Genomic DNA, 12,685 nt, shown 5'->3' with positions numbered 1-12,685 from the left:
TAGATCTCTGCATAGAAGTGAATTGAGAGCTGTGCAGATAATGCAGGAAAATGGAGCCAATCACAAGCCTGAAAGGCAGAGCACAGGCTTAAAAGAAAGACGCCCACCCTGCCTTGTTTATTATGTTAGAGATTGAATCAAAATGTCTAATGTGAAGTATGATGTATGATGTACATGGGCTGGAAATTCACAGGTTCATGAAAGGAGTTCTGACAAGTAATGTGAAAATTGCTCTCCACAGATATTGCATGACCGGAGTAATTTAAGCATTGTTTTAATTACAGTAAATTAGAAAGTTTAACAGGAGGGCAAAGAGATAATGCACACACTGGAAATGAGCCAAGTGCTTACGAAAATGAATAAATATACATAATGCAGCTAACTAGTGACAGCAATAACAGCTGTAATTTAAAAGGCAAACATAACAGCACAAATGGAGAATCAGAAATCCAGAGTAACAATTAATGTGTAGGCATAAATTAATCATTTGAATTGAAAGGTTCTGTAAAATCTCAACTGCTTAATTTAATTAGCTATCACAAACTTGTAGAAATCCAGATATCATTTCAGGAACTGTAACTGCTGACTGCCATTAAGGGGTACCTATCAACAATATGTATATCAAGTTTACTGTTTTAAATTAATTTAGTTTTATACGGAGATACAGCACAGAATAACTCCCGGCCTAGCAAGTCATGTTGCCCAGCAACTCACTTATTTAACCCCTAGCCTAATTACAGGACAATTTAGAATGACTAATTAACCTATTGACCAGTACATCTTTGGACTGTGGGAGGAAACCCACACACATAAGGGAGGAACGTATGAACATTTTACAGAGGACGCCGCGACTGAACCCTGAATTCCAACTCCTCGAGCTGTAATCGTGTCGCACTAATCACTGCGCTATTATAGCACCCTCGGTGGGAAGCTAGCTTTTGCTCGTTCTTGACGAGATTAAGAGTTAAGCATTCATTACCTCCCCTCACCCCAACAATGACCTACCCCTGTGAAGCTTGTTCCCTAGCAGCCTCTGCTTTAGGATTATTAACAGATCTCCTGCATCATGTTATTCTCAGCACTTCAGTCAAAATGACCACATCCTTCTACACAGAGACAACCACAACCAACTTAAGTCGATGGTACATGGCGTGAAGACAGAGCTACTTAGCACAATTGATTTCATCACTTCCATCTTGGCAGTCTGTATCACCATCACACTGCCACTTACTATGAATGCATTAACCAGAACCACAATGGAAATCACCAGGACAGCAAACCATAGGAGGAAGGGCAATATGCCCACAGCGTTCAGGAGATTCATCGGATTGATCACTGCAATCAGCATTGGTGTCACATACCCAGCTCACGGGAATACACTGAGAACTATTGCACCGAAACTCATGTGGGCCACACTTGGAAGGAACACAACTCCTTTCGTCACTTCCATCACCACAGTCATCTTCACCATTGCACATGAATGATATCAAAATGCATTTGCCACTGGAGAAAGTAAATTCTTTTTGACTACATGTCAAAAACAAGACAAGGTAGATAATTTAGTTTGTTTGATAGGCTTAAGATCACGGCAAGAAGTCTTTCAAATCTCACATCTTTTCTTCAAATTTTCACAGTATTAAATTTGAAGTTTGTCCTTTAGAAGAGATTAAGTGGACAACAGGGAAGAAGAGCTTTCCTCATTGCAAAATGTAAAGAGTGGTAACAAAAGACTGCAGATATTAGAATTTGGAGCAAAAAAAAACACAAACCGCTGGAGGAAAACTGAGGGCCAAGCAGCATCTGTGAGGGAAATGGACGGTCAACATTTCAAGTCTCAAGTGGTGTTGGGGCCTAGGACTTAAATTGCTGCAATTTATGAAATTTGCTGATGACAGTTATGGGTGGCAGAGTTAGCTGTGAGAGGACACAAGGCTGGGAGACCGCCTCTGTCTGTCGATGGAGTAGCAGTAATTTTGTGCTTCTCTTAGTTTTCTCTCTCTCTCCCCAGTTTCAATTTTGAATTTAAAATTTTTAATTGTTGATTCTTGAAGGGGAGTAATATGTCTATGTCTACGAGAAGTGGGAAGAATCTGCATGAACCTACTGACAAAGGTAATGGAAAAGGAAAGATGCCAAAGGAAAGATCTGATGAAATGCCATCATGAGCTGAAGATATCGTTCGGACACTGAATTCAATTCAAGATCAGAATAGGGCAATTAAAGATCAAATGGAAAAGAATGTAAGGAAATGAAGTTATTTCTGGGAAAACTTAAAAATGTGGAAACTCAAGTTACTAAACATGAAGAGGAATTGAAGTTAACTAAGAAAAATTGTCTGAAACTACAACCCATTTGGAAAAATATCAAAATAAGATTATAGACCTGGAAACTAGGTCTCGCTGAAACAATATACGAATTGTTGGATTGCAAGAAGGAGCTGAAAATGGAGATTTGATGGTTTACTTTGGTAAACTCTTTCATATTCTATTTCCGACTATTTTATCACAGCCGTCTGCTATTGAAAGAGCATATAGAGTGTTTACTTCGGAATTTAAGGATTCAAGCAGACCAAGATCTATTCTGGTTTGTTTTCATCACTTTAAAATTAAAGATCAAATAATGCAACAGGCAAGAAAACAGAGAGTTTTCAGATTCAACGAGTCTGAGCTCTGTTTTTATGGAGATTATCCAAAAGAAGTAATGGAACAAAGATCAAGATTTGCTTTGGTAATGAAACAAGCATATGATAAGAAACTATGTCCCTCTTTGAGTTACCCAACAAGAATAAAAGTTTTTCCTCCTAATTCTTCTCCACGCATTTTCTTTGACCCAAAAGCCGCACTGGATTTTGTTCAGGCTATACCTGTCAACATCATTGACATTACTACCGAATGAACTATCTGAAAAGATGTTTGATTATCTGTATATTACTCACATTTTGAAAAGATATATGAAGGTTATTTGGATATTTCATTGAGAGATTAATAAAAGAAGATAAAAAACCTGCTCATTATTGCATCCTATTGGATTTTTTTGGAAAGAAGATTTACGGTTCAAGTTTGACTGTTTAAATAGCTAATTAAATATTTGACTGAGAAAAGAGGATAAAAGGATTTGTTCCTTTTATCTACTATTTGGTTTGATGTTTCTTTTTGTTGTTTCGTAATTTACTAATTGGTAGTTATTTTTCTACTAATAGGGTTTCTTTTTATATATATATATATTGGGAGGGTTCAGTTACTTATGATATTACTAATTAATAATTTTGTAAATTTAGTTTGGTTAAATATACTATTAACCTCTTGCTTATCTGTTTTATTATAGCTTCCTATAACCAAATTTAAAGTTTTCTTAGTGATTTAACGCTAAACTTAAAGCTGGTTTTTCTCTCTAAGAGATTATATTATTTTGGTTCTTTTTTTGTTTAATACATGATGGAATGTAAACAATCTCCTTTGTTGAGACGTTACTGTCTTTCTTGCAAGGTCATTTTAGTTTTTTGTGTGCTGGCTGGGGGGAGGGAGAGACGAGACCGACAGAGCGGCTCATGGGTTTGTATTCTATCTTAGTTTGCCTGCCTTTTTTCCGGGCTTTTGGGAGGGTGGGTGGGTTAAGAGTTAGGAGTTTTTTCCCATTGGGTGGTTCCGGAGCATGCGTGATTTTTATATGGTTGTATTCTTCATCACCGCCATTTTTGATCATCCCGTATTGGTATGTGTTCTGTGCATGTATAAAGTAAATTGGAATAAAATTATAGTATGGCAGTTAAACAGATTAATGTAATAAGTTAGAATGAAAGAGGTTGGAATCATCCTATTAAACGAATAAAGACTTTTAAAATTATTAATCGATTCCAACCTGATATAATTTTTGCTCAGGAGACACATATCAGGGCGGGAGATCAAAATAGGTTTTTTGGATGGTGGAGTGACTTACAGCTCCATGCTACTTCTCAGAGTAAAACTAAAGGCGTATCTATCTTTATTAAATGCAATATATTTACTCAAGAGGATATTGAATCAGATTCTAATGGTAGATTTCTAATTGTTAAAGGAGTGATTTGTAATAGAAAGGTTGTTTTGGTCAATTTGTATGGTCCTAATTTAGGTGATCCTTTTTTTTTTAAAAAAAAAGTGTTTGCTTTATTGCCGGATTTAAATGAATATATGTTGATAATGGGTAGAGATTTTAACTGTTGTTTAAATCCTAGGATTGACAGGAGCTCAACTAATCAGCAACTTCCAAATCGTTCTGCATCAGTTATTAACTCCTTTTTGACCGATTTTGGGTTGATCGAATTATGAAGGCATTTGCACCCAGATAACAGAGAATATTCATTTTTTTCGCATGTCTATAAAAATATTCGAGGATTGATTATATTATAATTGATCCCTGCCTTTTTCCTAATGTTAAAAACTGTGAATATGATGCTATTGCTATATCTGATCATGCTCCTTTGAGTTTGTCCTTTGAATTTGATGATGTCATTTTTGCCTGTCCACCATGGCACATGTCTCAGACTTTATTGCAAAACTCTGATTTTATCAGTGTTATTGAAAGCCAGATAAAAGAATTTTTTCTCTTTAGTGATATAGGAGGTAATTCCAAATTAATTATATGGGATACATTTAAAGCATTTTTATGTGGCCAGATTATTTCTTATTCAGTTAAACTTAAAAAACAGACTAAAGCAGAATCAGATACAATTTCAAAACAAATTAAAGATTTAGATAATATCTATGTGACCTCCCCTAATATTGACTTATTTAAAAAAAGGGTGGAACTTCAATCACAATATAACCTATTATTAACTCATCCAATTGAAGGCTATCTGCTTAAGTTAAAGAGCCAATTTTATATGTTTTGAGATAAAAATAATAAACTGCTTGCATCTCAATTAAAATCAGCTGGAGCCAAAAGGCAAATTTTGAGAATTTGTAGAAAGGATGGTACCCTGGCTCGGGAATATGAAGAAATTAATAAGATTTTTCAAGATTTTTATACTGAACTTTATAATTCTCAATGCCCAGTAGATTCTTCTGAAATGAATGCTTTTTTTATGAAATATTGCTTTTCCTAAAATTTCTGCTGAGGATCAAAAAACTCTTGGTACCCAAATTACTGAATCCAAAATTCATAAAGCTATTTTTTCAATGCAATCTGGTAAGGCCCCTGGATTTGATGGTTATCCTGTAGAATTTTATAAAAAATTTGGAAAATTGCTTTCTCCATTTATGTTGGAGATGCTTAAAGATTCTTTTGTGAAAAGTGATTTACCCTTTACTTTTTATGAGGCTTCTATTTCTTTAATTCTCAAAAAGGATAAAGATCCTACTGATTGTGCCTCATACAGACCTATTTCAGTATTGAATGTTGATGCTAAGATTCTGTCAATGATAATGGCCAATTGGTTGGAGAGTATTTTGGGTAAAATCATTTTTAAAGATCAAACAGACTTTATAAATGGTCGTTATTCTTTTTCAAATGTTTGGAGACTATTTAACATTATATATTCGCCCTCTTCTAAAACTCCACAATGCTTGTATCCTTGGATGCTGAAAAAGCGTTTGATTGAGTCGAATGGAAATATTTATTTAATGTTTTAGAAAAATTTGTTTTTGGTGTTAATTTTAATCATTTTGATTAAAATGATATATAAAGCTCCTATTGCTACTGTTGTCACTAATAACTGTAGGTCTCCTGTTTCTCAGCTATCACGGGGGACAAGACAAGGTTGTCCGTTAAGTCCTTTGTTATTGAATTTAATATTAGAACCCCTTGCTGTTGTTCTTCATGGAGCCAAAAATATTCATAGGATTTTTGTGAATGAGACCATGCACAAGATCTCCCTTTACACTGATGATTTATTGGTATATATATCTAAGCCTGAAGAATCTATTCCTGCTTTGCTAAAATTATTTGACAAATTTGGAGACTTTTCAGGATATAAAATAAATTTTAGTAAAAGTGAATTACTTCCTTTAAATGAATCTGTCTCTATATATGATAATATTCCTTTTAAAGTTATGGATTCTTTTAGATATTTAGGTGTCATAATTACTAAAAAACATAAGGATCTTTATAAAGCCAATTTTCCTACTTTAGTGGACTCTATGAAGTATTCATTTAGTAGATGGAGCCCACTTACATTTTCACTTGTTGGTCGTATTCATGTAGTTAAAATGATGATTTTACCAAAATTTTTGTATTTATTTCAGAATATTCCTGTTTTTTTGAGTAGGAAGTTTCTTGATCGGATTGATTCTATTATTCTATCTTTTATTTGGGATAATAAAAGAGCAAGAATTAGTAAATGTCATTTACAAAAGTTGAAAAAGGATGGAGGTCACGCTTTGCCTAATCTAAGAATGGATTACTGGGCTGTTAGTTTGCGATACATGTCCTTTTGGTTATATTGGGGTGATAGGAATGATCGGCCATTTTGGTAGACCTGGAACTGAGAGCTGTGAAACAGTTTTATTTAACTTCGTTATTAGGGGTTGCTCTACCTAAGCAGTTAGCTAAAGTTGCTAATTTAAACCTATATCCTGTAGTTAAGCACTCTTTACAAATTTGGCTCCAGTTCCGCAATTTTTTTAATCTTAAAAAATTTAAACTTTGTAGTATAATTTATCGTAATTACTTTTTTAAACCTTCCTGGAGTGATCCAATTTTTTTTACTTTGGAACAATAAAGGTATTAATTCTTTTTTGGATTTATTTAAAGAAGGCAAATTGATGTCTTTTGAACAATTAGTCGATAAATATTCCTCTCATTTTCACACTTTTTACAATACCTTCAAGTTAGACATTTTTTACAAAAATATTTAAGTAATTTTCCTTACATATTGGAGGCTGACTTGTTAGATACTGTTATGAATATGAACCCTTCGATGAAAGGTTCTATTGGAAGAATTTATAATTTATTATTACAATGGGATAAGCATCCTTTACTTAAGATTAAACAGGATTGGGGGAAGGAACTGATTTTGACTTTTATATGGGAGGATTGGACTCGGATTCTGAAGCTGGTTAACTCTTCTTTGATCTGTGCTAGTCATTTACTGATTCAGTTTAAAATTGTACATCGTTACCATTTGACGAAGGAGAGACTTCCTAAAATATTTCCCAATGTTGACAAGTATTGTGATAGATGCAAACTGAGATTGCTACACTGGCACATATGTTCTGGTCATGTTCTATATTAAAACCGTTTTGGAAGTCAGTCTTTTCGACAATTTCTAAAGCACTCAGAATCAACTTACAACCTAATAAATTGACTGTGCTTTTTGGAATAATTCCTCAAAATATCCATGGTATTTCTGTGTCTGACCAACATGTTATTGCGTTTGTTACATTGATAGCTAGGAGGGCCATTTTGTTGAAGTGGAAGGATATATCAGCTTCTACTTTGTCACAATGGTTCTCTCAAGTCATGCTGTATCTTAGCTTGGAGAAAATTAGCAGTCGAACCTTTGAGCTTTTATTTGATTTTGAGAAGAGATGGGGCTCATTTGCTCGTTATTATCTTTTCAGTTAACTGATAGATTTCCTCCATGATCTAAGTGTAAATTTTTTTGATACATCTTTCTTTCTTGTTGGCAGTTTGATGTTTATTCTTAGCAGCTTTCTGTATGACACATGACTCCAGGGTTGTACCTCCAATGGGTTTCTTTTTATTTCTCACTTTTCTTGCTTAGTAGGGTTTTTTAATTCACAAAATTTTTCAATCTTTAAGATAATTTCTTATTTTGAGGCATTGTAAGTGTTGTTACTTCGATGTACCTGTGTTATTTTTGAATAATAATAATAATAATAATAATAATAAGATTTGAAAAGAAAAAGAGAAGACACAAGGCTATAAAATAAAGAGGTACAAAGCTACACAGGTGTTGGAAACAATACTGGAAATGCCCAGATCAAGATGTTCTGTATTCTGATTATAAGTTTCCAACTTTTTTTTTCTAACTACTCAACCAGACAGAATCAATGATCAATTTTAAACAACCATGATATGACCTCATTACAAAACTTCCCCACACCAGTGAATTTTCCTCACTTTGATACAAGGGCCATCGAGCTGAAACGTGACCATTTTTTCTCCAGATGCATTCTGACTTGTACAAGTTAGAGAGGGCAATGGTGAAAGGAGTGTGAGATGGAAAAGTAAAAAATTAATGAATAGAGCAGCATATTATGAAATTGTCAAGATTGCAGCACTTGTGCTGTGCAGGAAGATAAGATGTCAAAGGGCATGGTTTGCAGAAGTAGTTTCTAAATTGGTATACCTAATAAACTTGACGGCAGGCAAATGTTATGTAGAGGGGATATACATAAAAATATAAATTATTTGCTTCTAAAAGCATTTGAGAGAATGCATTCTGCACAGGGCTTATTTGAGAATGGATGCTGATCTATAGGAAGGAGCACAAGAGTAGACTAATAATTGGTATGTGTGGTAATCTTCCATTCACTGAAGATCAAGGCAACTTGACTGAAACAAAATCCCAAAGGAAATTGGCAAATGTGGAGTGCATGCTCTATTAATATGGTTACTATTCAAAACGAAAATGGCACCTGATTTAGACAAGCCAGGCAGTCTCAAGGGTCACAAGCCTGCTTTATAAAGCACTGGTGAGGCCTCACTTGGATTATTGTGAGCAGTTTGGGGCCCTCATCTTAGAAAGGACAAGCTGAAACTGGAGAGGATTCAAAGAAGGATCACAAAAATGATTCCAGGACTGAATGGTTTCTCATATGAAGAGCGTTTGATGGCTCTGGGATGGTATCCACTGACATTCAGAAGAATGGGGGGGTGGGGGTGGCCTCATTGAAACCTGTCGAATGGTGAAAGGCCTCGATAGAGTGGATGTGGAGGGGACGTTTCCTATGGTGGTAGAGTCGAAGACCAAATGACACAGCCTCAGAATAGAGGGGTGTCCTTTTAGAAAGGAGGTGAGGAGGAATTTCTTTAGCCAGAGAGTGGTGAATCTGTGGAATTCATTGCTACAGGCAGTTGAGTTGGCCAAGTTATTATGTATATTTAAGGAAGAGGTTGATAGATTCCTGACTGGTCAGGGCATGAAGAGATATGGGGAGAAGGCAGGAGATTGGGGCTGAGAGGAAACCTGGATCAGCCGTGATGAAGTGGAGGTGCAGACTCAATGGGCCAAATGGACGAATTCTGCTCCTATATTTTATGGTCTAAGTCTCTGGAACCAGTCTTCAAAATGGATAAATAAGCAGAGTACAGAAAACAAAGGTAAATTTGTAATAAACTGAGGTAGGGTAGAGGGATGGGGTATTTCTGGAGTAGCAGGAACACATAGTGAAGATCAGTCAGATCAGCCATGTTTTTACAAATGGCAAGACAGACTTGAGGAATTCAGTGGCTTCCTCCAACTCCCAATTCATATGTTCATGTTCCACATTATCCTCAAGAAAATGCACAAGTTGTAAGGCTAGTTTTATTTTGACTGCATGCCCCACTTAGATTAATCTTCCCACTGTTCTCATCTTTTTCTTATCATTCTTTCAGGTATTCCTTCACAACCGAAGTACAAACATCCGCTGAAAGACTAATTGTGCATACTTTCTTAAAATGAAAATCTAACAGCAGCAGATCTTTGCAAACCAAAAGTGGTCAAGTTAACTTCATCAACTGAATTTGCACTTAACAGGTTAATCCATAAGCTGATATGCTTCCAAGAGGAAGAAATCTGATTAAATTGATTTCATTTATTGTGGCAATGTACAGCTTAGCAATGCTTTATTAAAACTATTAGTATTACTTGCGTACATGTTATATATCTACCATTCTTGCCTCTTTAAAACACAGGATTCACTGATTTGATGATCTTCAAAGATTGATAGCTTATTAAACTTTTTTCCCTCCAAGGTGTTTTTCACTCGGACTTGCAGGCCAAGGTTCAAGTTGGTGTCAGGGTGAAGATTGAAAGGCAGTGGTTTCAACTTACCACAATTCTCTTCATCACTGCCTGAAATGCAATCCCTTTCACCGTCACATTTCCAGCGAACAGGAATACACTGAAGCCAATCAGTGCCACAGCTGATTTCATTCATCCGACAGGTTCTTATGTCTAAAACAAGGCAGTTAGTTCAGATTCCAGAAGTGTACAATTCTGGCACAGTTAAGAACAAACTCATTCTGACCAAGAGATCCAGACCCAAAATATCAACCACTTCTTTCCCCAGGTGCTGCCTAACCCACTGAGTGTTTCCAATATTTTTTTCATTTGTAATTTATTTTTTTATTGAAGTTCATCATCAAACAAACATTTCCATAAGACATGTTTCAGACATTGTACCTATATATCATATAATCATATATGTCACAAATCTCCACAAAGTATTTATCTGAGGTACACACTTATAGAAAAGAGTGGAGAGAAAAAAACAAGCAAAAGGAAAGAACTATGTACAAGTAGGGAGTGATCTTTTGTTTTTGCAGCAGATTCATTGATTTGTGAGAATAAAGTCAGGCCTATGAGGCATTATTTAGTTAAACCATTTTTTCCAGTATGAATCAAATTGTTCCAAATTGGATAAAAATCTCTTACGTTTGATTGGATTTAATAGCCCATTGACATTAAAAGAAATGAATTTGACCTTGTCCTTAGCCATCTGTATTTATCTGTCAATGTATCATTGAAATTAGAATAAAACTTAATCGATCTACTCCCTGAACAAATACGAACCAAGAAACGCGGATAATATCAAAAATGGCAACAAACGTGTGATTCCAAGGCTGAGGTCACTAGTGAGGTCACTGATGACCCTGCGTTGAGCTAGAGGAAATGTCTAGCTGTGGGGGATAACCCCTTCCTACTTGTGAGTTGAGGGCCCCCAATGCAGTATTCATAAAAGTCAGTGAACAAATCCATTACACAGAAAAGATTTCCCTGTGTACTCCTCCTATATATACTGTTATGATACCAGCCCCCTCCTTTGTGAGAATCGCAAGAGCCCTAGTGAAGGGGGGGGGGTCAATGACCCAAGAGAGAGAGAGACGTGCTGAATACCGTGTTCCATCGGGATGCAGAATAAAGCGACCTTGACTATTGTCTCATGAAGACCGCGCGTAAAGCCCTCGGGCAAAGTGGGCTGGTTGAGAGAGAGAGATTGACACCTGCGATCCCGTGAGGAAGTAGAAAGGAGGGTCTGGGGGGGACGACCCCTCCAGACGCACCAAGGAGACACGATAGCGATCCCCTCGTAGCGGGAAGCCATTTTGAAGGAAGCCACGTGCGTTAGATTCCGAATCGGGAGTCTGTGGCTGGAATCACGGAAAATCGCTTTTAACTAACAACAGGAAAGCCGGCTCCCCTAATTCCACGGTTTTGCTTCGTAAGGACCTGGGCAAGTGTTCCTTTTCTCACCAATCTCTCTCCCTCTCTCTCCAACACGGGAAACCCAGCGGTTCCCAAAAGGCTGAAGCCTGCCGACTTTTGAATGACTGTTATAGTTCCAAATGGACAAGATATTATCCCCTAGACAACGATAGAGCTTATTTCTGATTGATCATTACTATACCTGCGCTTTAGATTGAGTATTGACAACGTATGTTATCAAAATGTTTGTGTTAACCTTCCGTTTGTGCCCCTTTATAAATAAAAACGTTTAAAAATGGTACCATCAGATTTCAGCGGACCTCTCTATCTTTACTGGTAAGTGATCCAGTTACGGGATACATAACAACGTGGGTGCCTCGTCTCGAGATGTGAAACCTAATTGGGAGGGCAGTGAATTGGGTTTGTAAGTAAAAAAAATAAATAAATAAAAATAAATTGGATCTGGTACGCGGGTAGCCAGACGGGAAACCAGCAAAGATGGACATGGATGAATTTATGAAAAACCCGACTGTGGAGGCGCTAGAGGCGGCCACCAAATCAGACTTGTTAAATTTGGCGAAGGGATTGGACCTCACAGAAATGAGGTCGTCCATGAAAAAGCGGGAGGTGCGAGGGGTCATAACTCGGTATTACATTGGGAAGAAAGTGTTCGAAGCTGAGGTCTTGGAAAATATCCCTGAAAAAGTACCAGTGAGTGGAATGGATCAGCTAGAGTTGGAGAAATTAAGGTTGGAACATGAATTTAAAATGAAGCAGCTGGAAGCGGCTGAGAGAGAGAAAGACCGGGCTGAGAGAGAGAAAGAAAGGAACCAGGAGCTCCAACTAAAGGAGTTAGAGGTGGAAAAAGAGCGGGACCAAGCTGAAAAGCAAAGACAGCATGAAATTCAGCTAAAAGAGCTAGAAGTAGCCGAGAACAAGAGGGAACGAGCCGAGAACGAGAGGAAACGAGCCGAAAAGCAAAGAGAGTATGAGGAGAGACAAGAACAGAGGGAACATGACTTTGAGATGGAGAAGTTAAAGAAAGAGTGAAAAGATCTAGGGTTAGAACGAGAGGAGAGGTTTAATGTTAGTCGGGAGTTGAGGGTAGTACCTCCATTCGAAGAGTCGGATGTTGATAGTTATTTCTTGCTTTTTGAAAAGGTGTCAGTAAATCAGAAGTGGCTCAGAGATCAGTGGGTGGCGCTGTTACAAAGTGTGTTAAAGGGGAAGGCACAACGAGCATATGCGGCCTTGGCAAAGTAAAAGTGGCCATTCTCCAGAGTTACGAGCTAGTACCTGAAGCGTATAGACAAAGGTTCAGAAATTTACGGAAAG

At 36.9% G+C, this 12,685-nt stretch overlaps 1 protein-coding gene across 1 annotated transcript in view; it reads right to left on the bottom strand.

Moving 5' to 3' along the window:
• Positions 1 to 12,685, bottom strand: part of LOC140720709 (uncharacterized) — a 105,209-nt gene that overhangs the window by 84,805 nt on the left and 7,719 nt on the right. The window contains 2 exon segments of the mRNA XM_073035543.1: positions 1,175 to 1,539; positions 9,973 to 10,099. Of these exon segments, the coding sequence (XP_072891644.1) occupies positions 1,175 to 1,539; positions 9,973 to 10,099 (492 nt within the window).

Source organism: Hemitrygon akajei, chromosome 2, assembly GCF_048418815.1.
Source record: "Hemitrygon akajei chromosome 2, sHemAka1.3, whole genome shotgun sequence".
Taxonomy (NCBI): domain Eukaryota; kingdom Metazoa; phylum Chordata; class Chondrichthyes; order Myliobatiformes; family Dasyatidae; genus Hemitrygon; species Hemitrygon akajei.
The sequence above is the reverse complement of the archived record's forward strand: the minus strand, read 5'-3'. Positions and strand labels throughout refer to the sequence as shown.